The sequence below is a fragment of the Aspergillus melleus genome (genome assembly GCF_016097325.1).
Source record: "Aspergillus melleus strain CBS 546.65 chromosome Unknown contig1, whole genome shotgun sequence".
NCBI lineage: Eukaryota > Fungi > Ascomycota > Eurotiomycetes > Eurotiales > Aspergillaceae > Aspergillus > Aspergillus melleus.
In genome coordinates this window covers 7153958-7176491 of record NW_025763370.1, presented here as the reverse complement: position 1 = coordinate 7176491, position 22534 = coordinate 7153958, and the positions used below count along the sequence as shown (strand labels likewise).

The window sequence follows — 22534 nt, the reverse complement described above, 5'->3', positions numbered from 1 at the left end:
ATGAGAAAACTGAGTTATATTAACTGACCAGGCGATGAAGAGCTGGCCTCAGTCCGACACCCCATGACCATCAAGTCATATAAAGGCCTCGTATCACGGATGAAGTGTTCAAAGACCAGGAATCATTCTTGCTATAAGACAAAGACACTCAAACAAAGCCAAACAAACATCTCCATTGCTATTTACCATGGCCCCCTTCATTACGAGCGATCAATCGAACATGGGCAACCCAAAGGGCGGGATCCCCTGGTATCTTGACACTCTCGAACGAGTCCCCCCATTGGCTCAACGTGTCTTGCAGGACTATGCTGGCTTGAGAGAAGACGAAGTCGAAACGCATATTCTAAAGATTGTATGTGATATTGCTACGAAGCCTGAACCTGACTAACTGCTCTCAGCGCGAAAAAGCGTGGGCATCATCCCCATATCCGTGCATCGGATTATTCCGTTTCCTCGACTTCTCGCTTCCTGACTCACCCCGATATGCCGATGTCCTCCAACGCCTTAAAAGCGGCCAGCACTTGCTAGATTTTGGCTGCTGTTTTGGACATGACCTTCGAGCTCTTATCACTGATGGGGCACCTGCTGAGAATATTTGCGGCGCGGAGCTCAACGCGACTTTCCTCGATCTTGGATACGACCTCTTCCGTGATCGAGACACGCTCAAGTCTTCATTCTACACTGCGAACATCTTCGACGACGATGGCAAGTTGTGGAAGGAACGTCCGGAAGGATTCGAAGTGATTCATGTTGGATCCTTTCTACATCTTTTTACTTTGGAGGGCCAGAAAAAGGCGGTTTTCTCCCTGCTCAAGCTTCTTAAGAAGCAGAAGGGGTCACTGATTGTCGGACGTCAGCATGGAAGCACGAAGGCCAAGGAGGTTCGCAACTATCTTTACAAGCCAACTAAAGAAAGCGAGCAGAATGGCCGTCTGGACACCTTCTTCAACCACGACTCAGAGAGCTTTACGCGCATGTGGGAGGAAATTGGCGAGCAGACGGGACTGACGTTTATGGTGAAAACCGAATGGGGCACGTGGGGTTCTGCAAATGGCATGGACCCAGCGTACTACAATCTGTGGTCATGGGAGGATAAGGATACGCTGCGGTTCAAGTTTTGGGTCGAATTGGTGTAGGCTAGATTGGCGCCTTGCTGGTTGGATAGGCACTAGCTAACATTTTGGTACACATGTTAGCTTTGGCATTAACTATAGCATTCTTGCACGCTTTTTTCTATCGAGTATTGTGACAAAGGTGTATGGCCGGTGACTTCTCTGCACCGGCAGAACAACAAATATTCTTATCTCTTTGTATACACACCAGTGCTCACAGCGTGATACCCTTTCTTGCCCACCCTAGAAGTCAAGTCACTCCTCCAGTTCTCGCCATGCGCCAGCCTCTCCAGTGTCTTTCCAAAGGTGTATTTTGGATCCCAGCCTAGTTCCTTTACAGCTCTGCTGGAATCATACACCCGGTCCATCCTCGAGAGATGTTTCCACCCGTTCTTCTTAAAGACGGCATCCACTTCGGGAAATATCCCCGCTATCACCTCCGCGGGATTGCGATTCAAGGTATCAAGTGTTTTCGAATCATTGTTGAAAGGCGGCGGAGCACTTATGATATATTTTCCCCATCGAATGTCTTTAGCCTTTCTCATTGAGCAGACTGCAGCGCTGACAATATCTTCAATGTCGCATCTGCGGTAGGCTAGTTCCAAAACCTTCAAGTTCTCATCGCTCATTGACGCACGACGGTCTTCATCATCATCTTCCTCGGGGAAAAAGCGGCTTGTTCGCAAAACCAATACTGGCATTTGGCTCTGCATTTGTATCAACCTGCACATGTCCTCGGCCGCAACTTTTGTCACGCCGTAGATGTTCTTGGGCACAGGAACAACAGACTCGTCGATCCATGCGGCGGGGTGCCCCGGCTTGGGGCTTAGAGCCATACCAAAGGTGCTAGTTGTACTAAAGAAGATAAAGCTCTCTATCTGCTTCTTGAATCTAGCAGATTCTTCAAGGAGGGTAAGAGTGCCGATTACGTTGGTCAAGACAAACTGCTCCTTGCTGTGGCTGCAAACGTGCGGCTTATGCAGTGTCGCCGCATGAAGAACGTGTTTGATGTGGTTCTTGGCGAAGATAGAGGCAATGAAGGCCCGATCATAGACAGAGCCCTCTAGTGTTGTAGTTGGGGAAGGGAGAATGTCAATTCCCAGAGGGTTGAAGCCCAGAGAAGGCAGGCTGAGCATCAAAGCCGTACCGAGATGACCGGCTGAGCCGGTGACAAGGACGTCGTACGACAAAGACGAAGGCTCCGATGCTTCAAAAGCTTTATCAAATGATACGGTCCCAACAGGGGTCGGCTCATGCCATGTTAAAGCCATAAAATGTTCCGGTGGCGCGCCTGGTAGCTGCAGCGGCTGGTTGACTTTGAATCCAAATCGCGTGTAGTATTTTGGGTTTCCCAGTACAACACATCCAGCAGCCTGGCGGCTCTGCAAATCTGCCAGTACACGTTTTATCAAGGACGACCCAATACCCTTTCCTTGATACTGAGGTAAGACGGAGATCGGCCCTATCCCATACCAATTCTCACTGCCATCTGAAATACCCACCGGGGAGACGGCGATATGGCCCACAATTTCTTCTGTGATTTCGTCTTCTGCAACCAGCGAGATTGATAGTTGGTTCGCTTCGCGCAGGTCGCGGACTATGAATTGCTCGTTGTGATTGGAGTGATCGGCATTCTGGAATGCGGTTGAGGTAACTTCCTCGATCACCGCCACATCGCTTTTTGTCTCGGGCCGGATACGAATTGGCGTTGCGTTCGTCATTTTCCTGGGGATCGTTGGATTATTGTCTGCAATGCGATTTGTACCTGCAAGTATTGAAAACGGTGGGGGACAGGCGTTCTATACGTTCATACACCTGAGACAGCTGGAGGGAGTTATGTAGCTGTTGACCGGGGGATCCGATTAGCTGTGACTCATTCGGCAGTGGCTGGGCAGCAGACACTGTCCAATCAACGTACGCCTCTTCGGATGTTGTGGGGTTATGTGTTCCTTTTTTTTTTTTTTTTTTTTTTTTTTGCCTCCCAACAACAAGATGTACAGAAAGAAGTTTTCGGTGATTTCCCTTTCAGGCCTAAGTCTTTATCGGACGATGTACATCATGACCTCGGTTTTTTCAAGTATGATATGAACTCCTTCAGACAAACAACGATGCTAAATTGTACCATGAATAACTGTCTCTCGCGGGCCATTTCTCATAGCAGGCCCTGTAGTTGGCGATTTGGCCATCAAGGTTGGTACGACGTCCTACCGATTCCTGACTTCGCCTGCCAAATCAAAATATGTACGACCCGGAGTACACGAAATGTCCGAGGACTTTCCTTTAACTACAAAAAGAGCATCTTCCCGGCCGATCTTCCATTATTCGCGGTCACAGTAACAATCACCATAGCCAGCTCTTGTGAAGGCACGCCTCGCTCTTCGAGGTTACCGCCCCATGCTGAAAGCCCTTTGATTGTGGTTTCCCAAACGTCATTTGTCATATTCACATGCTTCACTGGTTTCCCATCTACGTAGGCTTCCAGAGATCTCAGCCCCTCGCAATTGTCGGCACGAACAGTCCCAAAATCTATGAGACCGGAGTCGTCGGCTTCTCGTCTCCCTTGAACGGAGAGTTCGGGCGCGGTGGTTCCCTTGATACCGGAGACATTCTTCAATGGAATCGTATCACTAGCCAAAAGAGGAGTTCGCTTCGGAGCCTGGCGTGCCCGAGACGCAGTTTCGTAGGCATAGGCGTACCGAAAAATGTTGTTATCGTCGTAAGCCTTGGAAGCAAAGGTTAGGTTGACCGGCATCTGGGTGTCCCTCATAACTCCCATTGGAACGCTGACTGTAGGGACTCCAAGTTGGCGAATAGCACAATTGCCATTCGAGTAAAGCACGCCGTTGCGCCAGGCTTCCTTCGCAGATTGCTCGTTCGTATCGGCATCGGCTTTGCCCACGTCTCCCGCGCACGGCCAAACGACAACGTCAAGCCCTAGCCGGTCGAGCCAGTCCTCATAGGTAGCCTTGCGGCGAGCCTCAAGTTCTTTAAGGGCGGCACCGAGGCCAGGGATCTCATATATGGGGACACGATTCGATTTGATGTGTCCGACCACATCGGTGTGGCGGACAAGAGGGTCATCCGAGGCATACTTGTCAGGCAAGGCTCCTTTAGGCCGCGGGAAGATCGTTGCCGAATCAACGATAGCCAGCGTTGAGGCACATGTTTGATCGTTATTGGCGATCAGAAAGTCATCCCAAGCATAGGCCATGAGCTTGCACATATCAACATTGGCCCGATGGATAGGACTAGTCTCGACCTCGCCGGGGGTTCCGGTAGGCTCATACGGCCCTTCAAATTCAGTCACAATTGGGAAGTCGACTTCGTGCACCGTCGCCCCAAGAGACTCTAGACAGGCCCTGGCGCGACTCCAAAGCTCAATCACAGATTGACGTGTATGCACCGGGTAAGCAGCTGGGTCGTGACCTCCAATGTACATTTTCGGTACGCCGATCTTCTTGCCTACCAATGCTTCGGCGTCGGCAAGGTCATGGTAGGTCCTCGGACGAATTTGGTCGACGCGTGGGAGTGAAACGAAGGGTTGGCCTCTCCAAAAGTCGCCAGACTTCGTCTCATCATCGGCGACAATGACGTCAAGAAGACTGAACATATCGTCTAGGTTTCGGGTATGTGGTACCACCGTGTCGCAGATCGGGAACAAGGGCCAATTTCCTCGTATTGATATGAGTCCTCGAGAGGGTGTATATGCGACCAGACCATTGTTCGAGGCTGGAGACCGACCTGACGATATCGTTTCCTCCCCCATGCCAAACACGCAAAGACTTGCCGCAGTAGACGTAGCGGAGCCGTTGGACGATCCAGATGCGAAAGCAGCCGTGAGGTAGTCTTCGTTGTAAGGGCTTTCCGCCCGCCCATAGAGGCCTCTTTGCATACCACCAGCCGCCATTGGAGGCATGTTGGTTCGGCCGAGAATGACGCCGCCAGCATCCAGAATTCGCTGGACAGTGAATGCGTTCTCGTTGGCGACGAGACTTTTAAAGGCCGGAGAGCCGGAAGCCACCGTCATTCCCTCAACCTTGTAGCTATCTTTTATTGTGCAGGGAATCCCATCGAGCATACTCCTAGTTCGCCCAGTTGCACGCCTTTGATCTGACCACTGCGCGTCCTCGAAGGCCTTCTCGTTTATGACAGGCGTGGAATTTAGCCTGGTCTGGCGACGATCGTAGTACGCGATTCGGTTGAAATGTGCCGCCGTGAGCTGAACGCTGTTGACCTGACCTAGATTCAAGGCATGTTGCAGATCCGATATCTTCGCATCAAAAATACTAATCTGTGAAAGTGATCAGTCCTTGGTCGAGGGTGGCTTGTAAGAACTCTTGTTTACCGTTTGCATTTTGGAGTAGGATCTCAGCGAAAAGCTAAGGACCGAGGCGGTGGATCTAAGATCTTTTCGATGCTTCGCGGATTAGACGTCCCCGACAGGACGCGGTCTACTTTCCAAATCCTAAGCTGCCTCAATCCCCCTTTTCAAGGATCCGGTTCGATGACCGGTATTTGAGTCCGTTGCAGTGAGCGCAATCGTATCCTGACCGGAAGTTGTATCAGGCAGGGATTTTGGGTTTTGAAGTGCGTTCTACTGCAATAAATTTATAATCAGTCCGGGGTCTGCCAAGGAGATGTGTCAATTTGTTGTGTTTGCTTATCACTTGACAAATGTGATATAGTTCTGCCTCCTCATTGATTAAATACCCGCGGTTTGCGTCGATCTTTGGAACCCCGCCTGCCACGTTACATTCAAGCAAATCAAGATGAATTAAATGAGACCCCTCACTTGGCCCTTGTTCGTTTGGTCGAGGCCGTTTGGTCCGTCATTCTCCCCACCCCAGCGTGCGTCCCAAGCACAACCTCCCAAGAACGGACGTGTTAACTTCGAGCTTGTGTGCCATTGTACATAGTATTGTCCTGCATAGCGTGACGACCGATCGTTTACAGGATGATACTGTAACCGAAGAGCCAAAAAATGTAATGATGGTACAGCTAGGAAACGAGGATGATGTTATGTCAGGTGACGGGGCTTGCCCTAGTTGCTCTGCGGTATAGTGCTAGTCAGGCCATTCCTCCCTGATGTTTAGCTCGATGCCAGATTCATTTGTTTTTTCTTGCTCCAAAATGGCCTGGATGCACCCCGTGATTGTATATGTTTCTACCTGCATAACAGCGATAGCTATTAAATCGGTAGTAACGCCTGAATCTTAGAAGCTGAGTTTATATACTTACCATTCAAATGTCTCTGACATAGTACTAGGCTCTAGTAAGCCTTGAGTATTTCCTTCTCTTCCATACAATGCACCTACCTGCCTTGCTACCGGCCATTGGTAGGAAAAGAAGAGCCTCTCCAGTCTGGAGCTTCCGCTCGGCCGATCATCATTCCTCAGTCTATCTTGAACACCCCTCTTGAAGAACACTCTGATGAGCTAAAACGCTTGAAGCTGGTAGTTGGGTGGGATATCAGCATATCTGACTGCTCACATTTAAAGACGCTGTGTTTTGGTAGCGTTCTTCTACATTATGCATACCTTCTCTCTTTCCCAGCCAATTATCTCTAAGTGTAGGGCGAACCTGTAGCTTGCAGACCCACTAGCCTCAGCCCCGGGAATAGCATTCAGCAAACTAGCGGATTGTGCAAAGCGCTGGGAAGAAATAAAAAGCAAAAAATCTCTGGTGATTTTGGACTAATCTACCCGAGCCTACGTGGCTCCCGTCCATGAAAAAGAAATGACCCACTGGTCCTGCAGATCACGATTTCCGACGGGACGTGCTCAGCTGAAAAAGCGCGCTAAAACTCCGATAGATGACGGGGGTGGGGGGCGAAAATAGAGGATAAATACTCCGAAATCAAACAAGCGAACAGCGGAGTGTCTTCAATTCAATGGAAGGTTCACTACACATCTGCAACGTGACGCTGGAAATACGTTCGTTTTCGACGACTTTTGGGACGCCATGGGCACCCTCAATGAGACAAGTTCGCCGCCTAGTAGATCGCATTCACGACGGAGCGAGTTTGATGGCTCCGACTTCAGCAATAACCTATTCACCGACCTGGCCCCCTTGTTGACGCTTTTCGGAGAACAAGTGACCAAACAATTTCTTTCGCAGGCAGTAAGCTACCCGATCCAGAGTCCTTCCATTCTCCCGGATACGGGGGACAGTATTTCCAGTCTGAAACTTGTTTATGTTGTATAGATGGGGTACGGCGATGACATTCTTCTGGCCATGGCGCCCCTTGGAATTCTAACTTGTGTCGTGAGTGCTATTCGGGTCGGTGGACGGAAATGGCTCAAGGCTCTTGTGGGCCGAGCTAGAGAATCTAGGGCCACCGCCGAGATGGAGATCATGTCTAGTACTAGCGACGCTATCTGTGAGCTTTGGAGTGGGACCGAGATAGGTAAGGAACTTGTGCGAGTGTTGATCCAACGCCAAATACCGACGGGGTACTATCTCATGCTCTAGTCATCATTAGCTGACTTACTTTCGGTCTTTAAGTGCGAGAAAGAGGTATACCAAAAACGAAGGAGTTTATTTATCGACAGATGAAGGAAGAAAAACGGTCAAAAGGGAAGAAAATGCCACAGATTGTCTATAACCTCGAGACAGCCTGTCAACACAGACTTCTGGGTATCAAACAACCGGGCAGAGTGCGTTCGCGGTGGTTAAGTGCGCCTCCGTTGATGGATGCGCAACAGCATGCTACCAGGTTAATGCGGCAGGCACCTAACCTTACACTTAACGTTGCAAAAGCGCTGATCTCCCCGGTCATAACTTGGTCGTTGGCACTCCTGGGGGTCATAGTACAACTTGCTGTCCTGGCTATTGCTGTTATGGTGACGTACCGTTGGCATGTCCCAGAGCAAGGCTCTTCCGTGGATCGCTACGGTTTTCCAGTATTCCTCACAGGTGGGTTGCCTTGTCTAGAGGTGGAATTTAAAGATTTTTAACCACTGCATATTTCAGGGTCTGTCGTGTTGTCTGTGGGTATCTTCTTGTGTTCTTGTAAGTGGCCTTCTTGGAATAGGGTATCCACACTAGTCTGACTTAACGCAGACATAATAGAGAATACTACGGATGAAGTAAACTTTGATCTCTACAGACACAGAGATGAGTCGAAGATTGTCCGGATACAGTGTGCCTGTACTGTCGGTGACCAACGCTATGGCTCCTACGCCATCCTCAATGAGAAAGACAATACAAGCATCCGTACCTCGAGAATCGACAAACCTCCTGATTTCAGCGTCCTTTCCATCTTAGCTACATTGCTTTCTCTTGGGGGTTACGTTCTGCAGTTTATTGGCTGTAAGCCTTCCTGGTCAAACTGATCCTCAGATGCTAAACTACCGGCTGATGCAAGAAATAGTGAGAGCAATGCACTGGATTGTCGCCATAGCAGTTCTCAGTGGAACACTAATAATGGCCTGTATAAGGGCATATGTTTGTCGTGGCCTTGCCGCGGATCCTAAATGGGTGGAGCTTCAAGAAGGCCATGAGCTCTCCTGGATTGCGTTGGATGCTTTCCGGCTAGATTCCTTCGAGCTTGACAACGCTACAACTGAAGAAGATGATGCTGACAGCGTACGGGCTGGTTCACAGTCTATTGAGTCCTTCCAAGGTACGCAAATGGCAGACGTTTCATCACTGGCCCGTAAGGTAATTGGGGTGCGCAAACAGACCCGCGAACTTGTGAACTGGCAAGACGAGTCTGTCAATCTAGCACATCGACTGGCAAATGCGATTACCAAAACCCTACAATACGTGTGTGAAGATGAATCGCTATTCATGGATTTCGATGAACAGTCGTCGGTTTTTGTGTTCGAAGAGAGGGCCATTTCAGATCTGAACCCTGCTCGAACAGAGTACCCCCGACATCTCTCGGCTAAAGTAATTCCAATTAAGGAGATCCACAACAAGCTAGGACCACGAACAAGTACTTCGAGGCACTTGACAGGTGGAAGTGGTTTTCACTCTAGTGTGAAAAACATCTTGAACCTTGCTGCTAACCAGAAGGATTCGATCCTCTCCACGCCTGAGGACAATACACATGCGGAGATTATCGAAAGAGACGGTTCTCAAGACAGCGCTTTAACAGAGAGTGATCCTGCAAGATCTCCTCCAGCAAGGATATATAGCCGTGCACCCAGCCCTCAGACCCGTCGCCCTCCCAGTCCTCTAAGCCCTCCACCTCCCTCTGCATGGCTCCATAAACCAGTGATTGGGTCCGATGGCAACGACCTTGATCCCAACGACCCCGAGCCCTTGGGGGCTGGCAATTGGTTCTGGGAGCACAGAGAGGTCGTTGACGAGGCTGCTGATGGCTGCGATCCAAGAACTCCTCTAGGCCTCATTCCATATATCTTCCATAAATATGGACAGATATTCGGTGTCAGTTTCACATGGGAATCCAAGGTGACCCTAGGAGGTCCTAAGGGTATGGGCCGACGGAGCGATCAATACCGCTTTCGGGCTCAATGTGTCTATCAACGCGAGAATACAAACATTGATGACAATGTGCCCGAGGAATTAGAAGCCGGAAGCAACGCTGAAAAACGGACATGGGACATTGACATCGATTCCTTAGCGGCAATTATCTCTCTGTGGACATTCTCTTTGCAGCAGAAGCTCAAAGCCGGCCACGAAAGCCTTGAGTTGATTCGATCTTTTGGCTATGGATGGGATGTTCCTATTCCGGCATCGGTTTCGACGGCAGCAAAGAGGGAGAATATTGAAAAGGTCATACACTGGGCTCAATCCAGCCAGACATGCGGCTCTCCTCTAGGGCAAGACCCCAGTCTTGGGGCTCGGGAGAACGCTGATAATAACGGCGCAGACGGGCAATCCTTCAGAGAGATGGTCACAACGCAAGAAGTGTCGGAAAATATCAATGATTCAGTTGCAGAGCCAGATGCAGATTTTATGAAAGTCAGTGATCATGAAGGATCACCTGAGCCCAATCACGCCAAGCAATCGAAAGGCCAGCTACCACAGAACACTGGTATAGCGCAGGAATACAAAGTGGCTGATTTCTACGCTGTCTGGATTGAGCGGAAATTTACAGCATCCCGTTTTGCGGACCTCAGGTTCGTGACAGGCCTGCAAGCATACGAGCGAAGAGCCCATCCTCCATATCACTTTGCCGGTGCTGTCGCCCCCATTTCAAGGTTTGAGCCTCCATTGACCATCTAAAAATGGACTCTGTTAATGTGTTTTTATGAACAGGAGACTCAGAGAGGAAGCACAGGGAGAAGCGAGTGAAAGCTACTTTAGTTATCAAGACTGTGCAACCGCCTGTTCCCAAAGTCCAGAGGACACCCGGAGTGCCCGCATAAGGGCACAAGTTCAATCGTATATGTTCCCAAATGATAACGGCTTCCTCCGGCAGCCCTTGAAACCGCCATCTGACAGCGACAGGGCTGTTGTGACTCGTATATCACTTTCTCGGATGTGTGCGCAGGAGGTTTTCAGCAAGTTCATGCTACAATTAGTAGCCGGGATAAAGGAGATGAAGGGTGAGACTAGACATCGCACTCCTCTTCGGGGTGACAGTGCAAATACGCCTCGATGGCAACACACGACGCTCTCGAGGTTGGCTCGTATAGTCCGCGATTCTCAATTGGCGAGTGATGAAGATGAAGCATACATGCTAGTCATCCCTGCTTTTCATGCCCATGGGCTATTGCCGACTAGTCCTCCTAGTGGTCGCCCCCCTGCAAGGCCTCCTCCCGCAAAGACACCTTCTAGACGGTCCTCCTTTTCAAGGCCTCCTTCTAGGCCTCCGGCTAGGTCCGACACGTTACCTTCTTCATACTATTACAACTCTACGTACATCAGCGACTAACCATCAGTCAACGCTGGTTAAAATCAAATGTAACCGCCTGCCTACTGTTTCAGACCTGGAGCCGGATTTTGATTCTCTGGGACTTATCGTCTCTGCGGGATGTATCAAACTCCACCTGTAGGGCTGTAATCGCGATGGTTAGTGCAACAACAGTATCTCGACTGCATGAACTAATGCTATGCGCTCGCTAGATTTTTAACCCTTTTTAACATCGAATTCCACTGACTGTCCTTTCATTCCCATCTCGTAAAATATCTCATGGGAAGACAGGAGCTTGGTGGTCCCCCTCCGTAGAAGGTTTGGAAGGTTTGCATGTCAACATGGCATATGGAACCTAGTGCGAACCATGGATCCAAGACCTTTCTATTCTCTGCCTATTCACCCATACCCCTTGTAGCCTAAATCCTTGGTGCACTGCTCATCCTATTTATTCCTTCCATTCCTTCCACACGCAGACCTTGTTCCTAGTCCAGGATATCAACATCGTTCATCATGTCCCCCGCGTCAGAACACGAGAGTGAGACGGGCCGTGATCAGTTCTCCGATTTGGAGACCGAAAGCGAGCCTGACCAAACCCCTACTCATCTCACCCTTGAGCAGTTGGAGTTGTGGTTCGAGTTAACAGAGTGGATCATCAACGCCGAAGGGCCTCCTTACTATGAGAAACTGGAGATCGCCCCGGAGGTAGGATATGAGGTTGCGACAACACTTTGTGATAAAGGCCAGGTTAAGAAACGCAATCCGACCGTTGAATACAATCCCATAAAGCGCCGATTATCTATCAGAATGTGTTCAATCTCTCTTACGAGCTTGACTGGTTGGTAGATGAATGGGAGATACGACGCTATCGAGTCTAGGTTTTTCACCTGGGGCGAATATAAAGAGCTTGCCATTATGTTTAACTGTGGTGAGGGATTCCATACTCTATACACCTTAACTGTTCTCACGCGAGTAAAATAGGTATCTACAAGTTCTCAGCCCCATATGCGAAGGCCTACAAATATTGCAGTGGCTATTTTCTCCGTGATAACAAGCGCTTCCCTTGTATTGCTTTCGAAAGTGGACACGAGTCGTGGTCCAACCTCCTGAAGGTGAAGGATATGTGGCTACAAGGTGGAACACCATACGTGAACGCCGTGGTTCTGATAAAGTGGGATGAGAGAGACAATGGAGATGTAGCCGGGTCCCTCGAGTTACATCGCAGAGGCGGTATCGCATGTCCTCAAATTGTGAGTCCTGGATTACAAGTCTCCTATCACTCTTACAGTACTAATAGGCAATCTGTGCTTCAGGATGTCTTTCCCGTTCCGTCGCCCGGCACCCTTCACGCCGCACAAACCGTGACTTTTTGTCGGCGAGACTTATATCCTGCGGGAAAGGTGCCCGAAGGTCGAGACCCAAACGACGTTTGGAATTGGGAGATAGACAAACTCCGGGAAGAAGCTACTTGGACCATGGGATTAATCGACCTCAGGCCGGCAGAAGCATGACATCAAAGGACAATCAGTATGATTCATGGGGAGTGTTTCCTGTTATTTCTTACCTTAGAAATACCAATACCGGACAGGCTAAGCCATAGGCAAGCATTATCTCGAAAGACAACCCTGTACGAGAGTGAAAAATAGCCAGTGTTAAACTTGCTCAGGTTAGGAGATTGCTATCTAATTTATCTAATTAAGCTTTATGATTTCCTTTACACATAATTAGCCCTCCAGATATCAGTACGAACTAACGGGGTTCATATATTCTCATAGAACGTTCGTCGTTTGGGATTATGCACGAAAACGTGTCTTCTCAGCCGGCATGACCGGGTTGCTAGGATGGTCGCCTCTGATGTGAGATGTAACTCTACGCACGCTAACACTGGGCTTGTCTAGCTTTCTAGTCGGACATCTGTGTCGATCTGAGCCCAAAATTATTAGTGCGTTGATTGAAAGAAGAACTGTAAAAGAACCGCGGATAGGCAACACCGATAACTTCTTGAACTAGATATCACGTGTATCTCATGCCCTAAGCCAGTGCTTCCTCAATGATCCTCGCCGCCTGCAGCAACATGGCCTCATGCATGGGTTTGGCTACAACCTGCAGTCCTACCGGCATACCCTTGGCCGTTGTCGGCGAGTAGTCACGAAGCATTGACGCCTCTTGCTCATTGGTTGGTGTATAAGTCTCCCCAGAAAGGCTAACGGCGTTCCAGTCCTTGAAGAAATTTGTCGCCGGGAATGCAATGGCCGGGTACTGGAGCAGGTTCCAAACAGCAGTGTATCCCCAATATGGAGTTGCGCCTAGCGGAGGAGCGGTGCTTGGGGTGACAGGCGCCAGAACGACGTCAACGCCAGCTTCGTTCCAGTGTGCGTTGTATCTCTGACGATACAGATCACGGGCCACCTTCCGTCCTTGCATGGTGGGAGCGACAGAATCCATGTTCTCTTGACATTAGTTGATAATTCAGTCCGTGAGCGGCATCGATGGCTCATTACCAGCCTGCATCAAGGCTCGGATATCGGCACCTCCATCCTCGAAATAATTGGCCGTGATGATTCGCCACGCGTCTGCGTGGTTGAAAGGAGTAAATGGCATGATCTCCAGAGACTCAGTCTGCTCGAGATGTTTCTTTACAATATCAAGAGCTATGCGGACCGGTGGTAAAGGTGCGACGACACCATCGTGAGCCAAAACACCTACCCGAAGAGGTCGGGAGGAATCGAGCTGACGTCCTAGACTTGGGGACAACATATCCCCAGGGATAAGAGAAACATCATCTACCCAGGGCTCGGCAAGGGAGTAGGCTTTGCAGAACAGCTCAATATCTCGTAGCGATCTCACAAATGGCCCAAGTGTGCCCGGAATCAAGTCACAACCGGGCGAGGGAATGACGGCTCCTTTACCACTAACCCGCCCGATGGTAGGATAGAAGCCGTAGATCTATTGTATAATGTGGGCTCGGTGTTAACCCTTTGCCTACTCACACTCCCCGGGTTGAATGCAATCACTCACCCCGTTCAAAGCAGCTGGAACTCGAATAGACCCTCCGATATCACCTCCAATTCCTAGTGGAGTCGCGTGCATCGCCATTAGCGCTCCTTCGCCGCCTGTGCTACCACCAGCGGTCAACATTCGATTTCTGGGATTAACAGTAGTGCCATAGATATTGTTCGAGGTTTCCAGATGCATTAAAGACTGCGGCTGATTTGTTCGGGCAAGGTAACAGCGCCCAACTTTCTCAATGATTTGACAATGTCTGCATCGTCGTGGGTTATATTATCGACCCATGCAACAAATCCAGCGTTGGTACGTCTACCGGCGATGGAAATCTGCTCTTTGACAGAAACAGGTAGGCCATGAAGGGGTCCAATTGGCTTTCCGGTCCCGATAGATATTCATCGCAGGCCCGAGCGTCTTCCAGTGCTTGAGGGATAAGCTCTGTCAAGCAGTTTGTCTGTCATAGGTGAGCTTAATCCTAACCCACAATCCAGACACAAAATAGGGCGCTTACGTATTGCTGGGCAATTGTTGCTCGTTTTCTAAAAGCGATCAAAAGCTCCTTGGCCGTGACCTTTCCCGCTGCAAGCATTTGAACGAGACCAGTAGCATCATATCTCTCGGTTAGATCCAGTTCCCTTTCAGACAAAAGCCCGCAGGACCGGGGGACGTCTGTGACATTCTGAGGCAGTTCAAGCTGAGATTTCAACAGCGCAGTGACCTCCAGGGAGTTTTGTCTGATTTCTAAAACAGGACGAATTCGATCAGTGAGACTGCGCGTCGCCATGGTGAACAAGTTCAGGCAGGTTGAGTTGGCTACAAGATCATCGATGCATGAGTTGAAAAGGGTTAACTATCTACTTTATACGTGAGGAGCAACGTCATTCCCTTGCTGGCGTATCTTTGGCCTTTCCTGGAATAGATGCATGTCTAGGTCGCGACTAGACTTGCTACCACTCAATTCCCGACAGGCAGCGACCCCTCTTTCTGGCCCACTTCTCCGTCCTCACCTGAGCAGTCACTCTCTTGGCAGGTTTATACCATCCATGTCAGACTCAACGCCGCAATATGCATTGATATGCGCTCTTACTTCTCATTTGCTAAGACCGGCTATCCACCTGATAAAGCGACTCCAAAAAAGATGAGGAGAAAGGGTTTCTATTAAAAAACAGGATTTGATTAGTGTATAGAGGTCTAGGCACTTCCCACCTCTCTGGAAATACAGTTCCAGGTGAAGGAGGCACTGTTATTCTTAATTTCTTGGTTCTGCTTGCTTTGTCTAAAACAGACTATCTTCTCATTCAAAAAGAGCGTTCTTTGGTCGGGTTTCAATATCATAGAACTTAGGCCCTGCAGAGTTTATTTCAGGGCAATTTCTCATAGGCTTTGGATGGAATCCAAGGGTACAAATCAAGATCATCCAAACCATCACCCCATGCAATCTAATACTACATCGCCATCTTCATATCCTTAGCCTGACCCATCTCCTTGTTCATGTCGTTCATGCCGTTGACATCACGTTTCATAATCATATCCATACCCATGTCCATATTCATTCCATCAGCCATGTTGTTCTCATTCATAGCTTCGTTCATGGCTCCAGCCATCTGATCCTCGCGCTTCATGTTCATCGCTTCGTCCATGCTGTCCATATTTTCCATTTTGTTCATGCCATCTATGCTATTCATATTGTTCATTCTGTCCATGGAAGGGGCCATGTTCTCGTTCTCCATCTCGGACATGGCCATGTCCATGTTCATGTTCATGTTTGCGCCTTCGGCACGTACCTGGAAGTTCTCATGTTAGTCGACGGCTCCAAAAGCAAATACGCATAGATAACAGGATGAAAATGGAGGCACTTGCCTGTTTCGTAGGCGCACACGCCGCGATAGTCACGAACAGCACCGAGCAAAGGACGGAGGATTTCATGTTGATGAAGAGTCGACAAGGTAGAGTTGAAAATGTTATTGAAACGATGGGACGTGGTGTATGGTAGTGAATGAATCAGATAAAGAGAGATCTCTGAAGTATTCGAGTTAGCTCTGAAGACTGCTACGCGGCGGCTATATATATTCAGGCCTCTGGGACCCAAGAGAGGGATTGATCGGCTCTACGTAATGAACAGCTCATCATGAATGTATTGGATTCCTTGATACATCGGCATCTGTCACCATCTCGAAGGGATATCACTCATCGTGCTGGAATGTGGAGCGGCGATAAGGCGGGCTTGTTCAATCCAAGCTGGAGGATGCCTTTCTGTGGTCTTGCTCCCTTGTATCAATCGATTTGGGAGGTTCTGGTCTCAACAGTAAGTGGATTCTTGCGATGTAAGAGCTTAGAGAAAGTAGATAATCTTCTGCGCAGAGTAAGATAGGCGATACTGAATCCCTCACAACACACCTTACGCGAAGGCTGTCTTAGCATGAGGAGATGGAATGTCAAAGAACCTCCTTTCTTTAGGATTCCTCCTGAAGCTAAAGCAGCCCTGTTGGATATATACCGACTATAACCGAGTGTTCATTCGTTCCGCAACTAATGCAACTGGCTGTATATGACGCCATTTAGTTACATACCATATAAGAGGGTCTAGACGAAAAGCTGCATTCCATTCACGACCTGAATGGATGATCATCGTGGTATGGCGAATACACTAGTTAGTCGAGAGGGCCATAAGACGAAGTGGAATTTGGAACGATTCAATAACTAACTCGCCGCAAGTTTTTTACCGACATAGTGTAGCAATGTTGGATACCACGGACATCCTTAGTATAGAATTGATTACCATATCAAGAACACAAGCTGACTTCACGTGCAGATCGGGTGAGTGCGAAGTAATGCCATTGCCGACGTTTCTTGCTAGGATATCGGCTTTTTTGCCAGCTTATACCCGTTGTTATAAGTACACCCTCAAGCCTATATTGGCTTACCTTGTATACCCCGAAGTGACTTGCATTTTACGGTTCAAACTACGTATTGTGATGGCCTTGTCGCAGCCGATTCGAAGTGCCTTCACTAAGTCGGTCTTTCACTCCCTAAGTCCGGTCAGATCAGGCAGCAATTTCAACTTCCCCCAACTTCATTCACTGAGATTGAAACAAAGACCGGATGATTTCCAGGGAGGTTTCAGCCCGGATTCGACGGTGATTGGAAGGCGTGACGGTGCATTGACAGCATTAAATCCGAGTGCCGCCCAAACTCCGCATCTCACTTCTCTCCTCTCTTTGCTTCAACTATTTAAGTCTCGAGTCCGCCTCGAGTCTTCGAACATAATAGCTTCCACAAGTACCTGATCACTTCTTTTCTTCCATCCAAACATCTACCATGTCCCAACGGAAGATCTTCATCACCGGCGCGACAGGCTTCATCGGCCGTGTCGTTACCGAGCTAGCCATCAAAGATGGATACAGCGTCCGCGCCCTCTCTCGCAAGGAAGAAGGCGACGCCCTCTTGAAATCGCTCGGCGCAACCCCCGTCCGCGGCGACCTCACCAGCCTCGACGTCCTAACCCACGAGAGCGCCTCCGCCGACATCATCTTCCACCTCGCCTTCGACCACGACTTCACCAAGCCCTACGACCAAATCCTCGCGCTCGACACCGCCGCCGTGAACGCCCTCGCCTCACCCCTCATCGGCACCAACAAACCGCTCATCACGACCGGCGGCACAGCCATGGTGGCACCGGACCCGAACGGCGACGAAACCGACGAAACGAGCCCTCTGCCCCCGAATCCGCTCGTCCCACGGCATCTCGCCGAAGAGAATTCCCTCTCGTGGGCCGCGAAAGGCGTGCGCTCCATCTCCATCCGTCTCCCGCAGTACGTCTACGGCCGCGGCACCGCGAGCGGATTCGCCGCCCTCCTCATCAAATTGGCCATCCAGTCCCACGAATCGGTCTACCTCGGCGACGGCGAGTACTGCACGTCCAGCGTGCACGTGGACGATGCGGCGCGGCTGTACTTCGACGCCGCGGCTCGTGCCAGACCCGGCGATGTCTTCAACGGCACGGCGAATACCGATACAACATACAAGGAGATCGCGACTGCGGTGGGTACGGCGGCGCAGGTACCCGTGAGATCGATTACGGCGGAGGAGGCGACGGCGCGGTGGGGACCGTTCTTGACTGCGTTTTATAGCATTGCGAATCGGGCGTCGAATAGGAAGGCTGTGGAGCAGTTGGGTTGGAAGCCTGAGGGGCCGGGCTTATTGGAGGAGATCACCCAGGGGAGTTATTTGGCGGTTGTGGAGGAGTTTAAGAAGGCTCAGGCGGCGGGAAAGTTGTAAGTTGAGGTACATGCCTTGGTTATGATGGGTTTGGGGTTTGGTCGAAGCGATTCTTCCTCGTTGGTTGGTTTGGCGGGTTCATTGGATTGTGGTTGTTTTGATGCACGGTTTATGGGATCGACCCTGTTGATAGCGTGCAACATTGGAGGATTGAAATTCAATTGGTGATTCATCATTGACATCCTGAGCATCTTATATAGCTCTTGTAGATTTAAACATCCTCCGTCGCATCGTAATAACAAAACAACGAAGATACATCTAAAACCCGCCACCAAAGTCTACCACCAACCTACACCCAGCCATCCCATCTTGAACAAATACCCAACTTTTATCCCACATTCCCCTCATAACAAACACCTCATCTACCCCAGCGCCAAGTCCAGCAACTGCAAATCCTCCACTCCGCTTCCTCAAGGATTGTGGAGAACTGGAGATCAATGTGGGTCTCCCTCCATTAGTACCGCCTGTGATTGTCGGATGTAGGACTGTCGTCATCGGAAGCGCCCCTGGGCCCCTTCCGATGGTTGGGACGGAGTCGTTTGCCGGCTTTGGATGCCGTGGATAATGGTAAATAGGCTAAATGGGGGTGAGTTTGAATGATTGTTTGTTTGGTAGTTTTCAGGGGAGAAGATACATGCAAGGCTTGCTTTGGGGGACGTTTGACCTGCATGTTTATTTATAGAGTTTATATTCGCTGTCGAGTCGAGTGTTCTAACTTCTCTGGAGAAGGATGCAGCTTGCAATGTAGACACAAGTCTTCTTGCCTCTTCGCAAAACTATCTGGTTATTGAGTGGTTTATGGCACAAGTAGGCATATTTACTCGTCCACACTGTAGATATATACAATTATGTCCATTCAACGCAAACGTTCTATATACATACACGACCCAAACCTACCATCAGAGAGACCCCTTCACCTGCCTTGACAACCTGCTCCCCAGCTCCTCTACCGCATCCTTACACATTTTCCTAACATCCACATTCGCAATGACCCCATTCCGATAATTAATCGCCTCCTCGATCTTCTTGAAATCCCTTCCCACCCCCTCAGCCCGCCACTCATAACAATCTCCAATAAACCGACTACTCTGAACCAGCCACTGCGTGCGCTCGCGTCGACAGCTATCAAACGTAGCCAGCACGGCCTCGAGATCTCGCACCGACGTCACCCGATCATCTTCCAGCATGGCCGCCAGAACAGCCGTGTCTTCAATGCAGAAGCCAGCGCCGGCTCCGTGGTGCGGTGACGTGGCGTGCGCTGCGTCGCCGGAGATGCAGACTCGGCCTTGGTAGAATGTAGGGACGGGGTGTTCGCCGAGATCGAAGATTGCCCACTGCATTAAATCAGCTTACTTCCCGTGAACAGGTTGAACATTGGACGGGACAAGTACGTACGACGCTGAGTTTCGGATCAGTCAACTTCAACAGGTTAATCACGTTGGGTCCGTAGCCTGCGAAATCCCGCAGAACCTCCTCCCGGGTCCCGTCGCGCGTCAGTCGGGGATACTCAGCCCAAGGCTCGGGACTCGTGTGGAAGGCAACGATGTTGAGCGTTTTGCCTTGGTTGACGGGGAAGGTCAACATGTGGCCGCCGGGGCCCATCTAGCATTCATTAGCTCGAGAGAAATCCCACAGAACAACCTTAGCACCTGGTACTTACGTGCATGCACGCATTGGAAGCAAGTTCCTCGCCAATCGCTTCAATCGCCTTATCCATCGGGACCAGCCCGCGATAGGCATACTTATGCGTATACGTCGGATTCGCAGATGGATGGCCCTCGCCGACCATGATCTGCCGCACGCGCGACTTGATCCCATCACACCCAATAACCAAATCCGTCTCATGCTCCTCGCCATCGGCAAACTGCATCACCAATTTCCCATCAGTCTTCCGCTCCACGATATTCTCCAACCGCTTGTTAAACCGCGCAATATCCGCCGGAATCAGCTTAATCAACTCATCAAGAAAATGAGCCCGATGCACGCCCGTCTGGCCGATAGCGTTGGATATCGTGAACGCGATGTCTTGCCGGCTGGCGTTTTGCGCGTCCCGAGACTCGCCCTGACTCCATCCGTCGAGGTAGTCGAACCATACTTTCTGTTTCGATGGCCATAGGTTCCGCGTGCATACTTTCTCGAACGCAGCGTGGATGCCGCCATGGCAGGCCTTCATGGCCTCGACTGCATTCGGACCGAACGAGACGCCTGCGCCGATTTCCGCAAAGGCACAGGCTTGCTCGTAGATTGTCACGGGGATGCCGCGATGATGCAGCGTGATGGCAAGCGTGAGACCGGCAATGCCGCCGCCGACGACGGCAACTTGGAAATCCTTCTTTGTCGAGGACATTGGCATGTATGACCAGTTGGAAAAGAATGCAGAAAAAAAAGTCAAGAATTGAGAGAGATGATTGATAAACTACCAGAAAGAAAATGGGAGATATCTAACCCGGCACACCCGCCCTTTTTCAATCCCACACTCGGCTCACGGCACCTCCTCCTCGTCACTCCCAATCATGACCCCGAATTGGGTGGCGTAGACGTTCGGATCCAGGTCAGCATGGGCGGTTCCGGGGTAAGGTCCATCGGAAGGGCAGCAGCCCCGTCTCCCCGTGGGGCGTCGGACAAGGCATAGCAAGTTTCTTGGCTGATTGATGAGGGAACCGACTTCTGGGATCTGAGGGAACTGCGGATCAGGCTGAGGCATACAGAGTCCTGTTGCTCCCAAGCTTTGAGTCGGACCGATAAGTCCCCGTTCTTTTTCATCGTCATCGGGATCCGACGAGGTCTTTGCTGTGCTGCGTCTGTGGGGGTCAATTTGGGGGTTTTCCGGTTCCGATGATGGCTACACATAGTGCTGTACATAGGATGTCATGAGGGGAGATGACTTTCTGTCATAAAGTATGCTATAGAAGCACTTGAAGTTCACGAAGTTAATTCACTTCTTTCTGGCGATGCAGGTTCTTCAGAACGGATGTCTGTACATAACCGTATCGGCAATCGGCATTCGGCAAGCTCACCCGTTAGATAAAACCACCCCAATCTACGGTGTAAGCGCCGTAAGCAAGCCCAAAATACCTGTTGATAACTGATATACTTCAACATACCACACCCACCTCAGCAAGGGACCTACCTCATAGCACTCTGTACCACCACACCCCAGTAAACCTGAAAAGAAGGAGCACCGCAAGTGGAGGAAATACTTGACTAAGCAGCCAATCCCATTGGGTACCGTGCGTGACCCCCCTGCCGAAACCTCCGCCAATCAGGATACTTTGGATTAATGCACTGCGCCCGATTCGGTAACCAACTGCGGCCGGGGTTCCGTCCGGATTGAGGGAGAAGGAGTATACCTACAGTCCTACACCGAGGTGGGGAGGAGTAGGAGATGTACTCTGTATGCACTATGCAGCTTACTCGGTTGGTCGAGGGCGGGAATGTTGGTTATCGGATAGAGGATCTAGCTAGGTAGGATTTTTAGAACGGTAAGGAGCCCTCGGATGACCCGGTAAACCGGATAACGGTGCTTCATTCATGTCACTTCCCCGTAAGGTGTTTTGATCCCAGCTCAGGTATTAACAAAAAGAAGTCAAACGGTCAGTCTTCTCATACAATCAATGCTAAATTCGATTTCACCTCAAGTGCCAACTGCCCAACAGCAGTGGTAGGTAATGCCGCCAACTTGCTAAGAATAAAACCAGTCCCCACATGGAAGGCTGGGATGAAAAACTCAAAAGTCGAACGGCTGACTCGATGACAAGCCGAGTACATACATACCTGTAGGCATATTTTCTAGAACAAGCCCATTTGGACTAGAATGGTTAGTTAATAGTTACTGTACCTACTCCGGTAGGTACATACTCCGTATCGCACACCTTAGAATGTGTGACGGTTCCGTTACAAGTACAAATACGCACAAATATCATTGTGTGGCATGCTTTTGCTGCTGAGGGTCTTTCTTGGCTGAGCTATATACCGTTGTCTTCCTTTCTTAGGAGGTATTTGCAACCACACCATGTTACAACGTAAGCTGACTATTTTCGAAATCAGATTAGAATGATCACGTAGCTCGAAGGGTACGGATAACGGAACAGAATTGAAAGTAGAGTTCACAGTGTAGGTAAACTAAACCCATCTAACATGGAGAAATTGAGCACATGAGGCAGGTTTCCACCGTCAAAGCGCCGTCTCCCCAGCCTCTCCTCTCAGGTACCGTTTGACCGGAAGTCTAAGAGACGGGAATAAACGGCATCTATCGTCGCGTGTCGACAAATTGGGCATCGACCCCTCCACTTCGCACTGCGAGGGTGTGATT

General features: G+C 50.0%; 11 protein-coding genes across 11 annotated transcripts; 4 read left to right on the top strand and 7 right to left on the bottom strand.

The window, feature by feature from the left end:
- Positions 1–220: 220 nt before the first annotated feature.
- LDX57_002573 (uncharacterized protein) lies at positions 221–1136 on the top strand (the record flags this gene model as incomplete). The annotated part of the gene is made up of 2 exons (XM_046084225.1): positions 221–352; positions 399–1136. 2 exons carry the CDS (start codon positions 221–223, stop codon positions 1134–1136), a joined length of 870 nt encoding a protein of 289 aa, XP_045940188.1.
- A 61-nt stretch (positions 1137–1197) lies between these two features.
- On the bottom strand, positions 1198–2871 carry LDX57_002572 (uncharacterized protein). The gene has a single exon (XM_046084224.1). The coding sequence runs from the start codon at positions 2831–2833 to the stop codon at positions 1301–1303; it is 1533 nt and encodes a 510-aa protein (XP_045940187.1). The 5' UTR covers positions 2834–2871; the 3' UTR covers positions 1198–1300.
- Positions 2872–3396: 525 nt separating this feature from the next.
- LDX57_002571 (amidase family protein) lies at positions 3397–5466 on the bottom strand (the record flags this gene model as incomplete). Its single annotated transcript, XM_046084223.1, has 2 exons — positions 3397–5403; positions 5458–5466. The coding sequence occupies 2 exons, from the start codon at positions 5464–5466 to the stop codon at positions 3397–3399; spliced, it is 2016 nt and encodes a 671-aa protein (XP_045940186.1).
- A 1607-nt stretch (positions 5467–7073) lies between these two features.
- Positions 7074–10307, top strand: LDX57_002570 (uncharacterized protein; the record flags this gene model as incomplete). Its single annotated transcript, XM_046084222.1, has 6 exons — positions 7074–7232; positions 7317–7518; positions 7617–8027; positions 8085–8123; positions 8175–8423; positions 8485–10307. The coding sequence occupies 6 exons, from the start codon at positions 7074–7076 to the stop codon at positions 10305–10307; spliced, it is 2883 nt and encodes a 960-aa protein (XP_045940185.1).
- A 1144-nt stretch (positions 10308–11451) lies between these two features.
- Positions 11452–12449, top strand: RDS2_3 (Transcription factor; the record flags this gene model as incomplete). The annotated part of the gene is made up of 4 exons (XM_046084221.1): positions 11452–11643; positions 11785–11866; positions 11920–12188; positions 12252–12449. The coding sequence occupies 4 exons, from the start codon at positions 11452–11454 to the stop codon at positions 12447–12449; spliced, it is 741 nt and encodes a 246-aa protein (XP_045940184.1).
- Positions 12450–12969: 520 nt separating this feature from the next.
- Positions 12970–13362, bottom strand: LDX57_002568 (uncharacterized protein; the record flags this gene model as incomplete). The annotated part of the gene is made up of 1 exon (XM_046084220.1): positions 12970–13362. One exon carries the CDS (start codon positions 13360–13362, stop codon positions 12970–12972), a length of 393 nt encoding a protein of 130 aa, XP_045940183.1.
- A 45-nt stretch (positions 13363–13407) lies between these two features.
- Positions 13408–14229, bottom strand: LDX57_002567 (uncharacterized protein; the record flags this gene model as incomplete). The annotated part of the gene is made up of 2 exons (XM_046084219.1): positions 13957–14229; positions 13408–13884 (listed from the first exon to the last, which is right to left on the bottom strand). Exons 1-2 carry the CDS (start codon positions 14131–14133, stop codon positions 13408–13410), a joined length of 654 nt encoding a protein of 217 aa, XP_045940182.1. The 5' UTR covers positions 14134–14229.
- A 190-nt stretch (positions 14230–14419) lies between these two features.
- On the bottom strand, positions 14420–14728 carry LDX57_002566 (uncharacterized protein; the record flags this gene model as incomplete). Its single annotated transcript, XM_046084218.1, has 1 exon — positions 14420–14728. One exon carries the CDS (start codon positions 14726–14728, stop codon positions 14420–14422), a length of 309 nt encoding a protein of 102 aa, XP_045940181.1.
- A 661-nt stretch (positions 14729–15389) lies between these two features.
- LDX57_002565 (uncharacterized protein) lies at positions 15390–15707 on the bottom strand (the record flags this gene model as incomplete). The annotated part of the gene is made up of 1 exon (XM_046084217.1): positions 15390–15707. The coding sequence occupies one exon, from the start codon at positions 15705–15707 to the stop codon at positions 15390–15392; it is 318 nt and encodes a 105-aa protein (XP_045940180.1).
- Positions 15708–17262: 1555 nt separating this feature from the next.
- nscE (NAD-dependent epimerase nscE) lies at positions 17263–18222 on the top strand (the record flags this gene model as incomplete). Its single annotated transcript, XM_046084216.1, has 1 exon — positions 17263–18222. The coding sequence occupies one exon, from the start codon at positions 17263–17265 to the stop codon at positions 18220–18222; it is 960 nt and encodes a 319-aa protein (XP_045940179.1).
- An 899-nt stretch (positions 18223–19121) lies between these two features.
- Positions 19122–20569, bottom strand: LDX57_002563 (uncharacterized protein; the record flags this gene model as incomplete). Its single annotated transcript, XM_046084215.1, has 3 exons — positions 19122–19556; positions 19618–19824; positions 19883–20569. The coding sequence occupies 3 exons, from the start codon at positions 20567–20569 to the stop codon at positions 19122–19124; spliced, it is 1329 nt and encodes a 442-aa protein (XP_045940178.1).
- Positions 20570–22534: the final 1965 nt, after the last annotated feature.

Coding starts and splice junctions, on each gene's coding strand:
- LDX57_002572 (XM_046084224.1), bottom strand. CDS start 2,833: ATGACGAACGCAACGCCAATTCGTATCCGGCCCGAGACAAAAAGCGAT.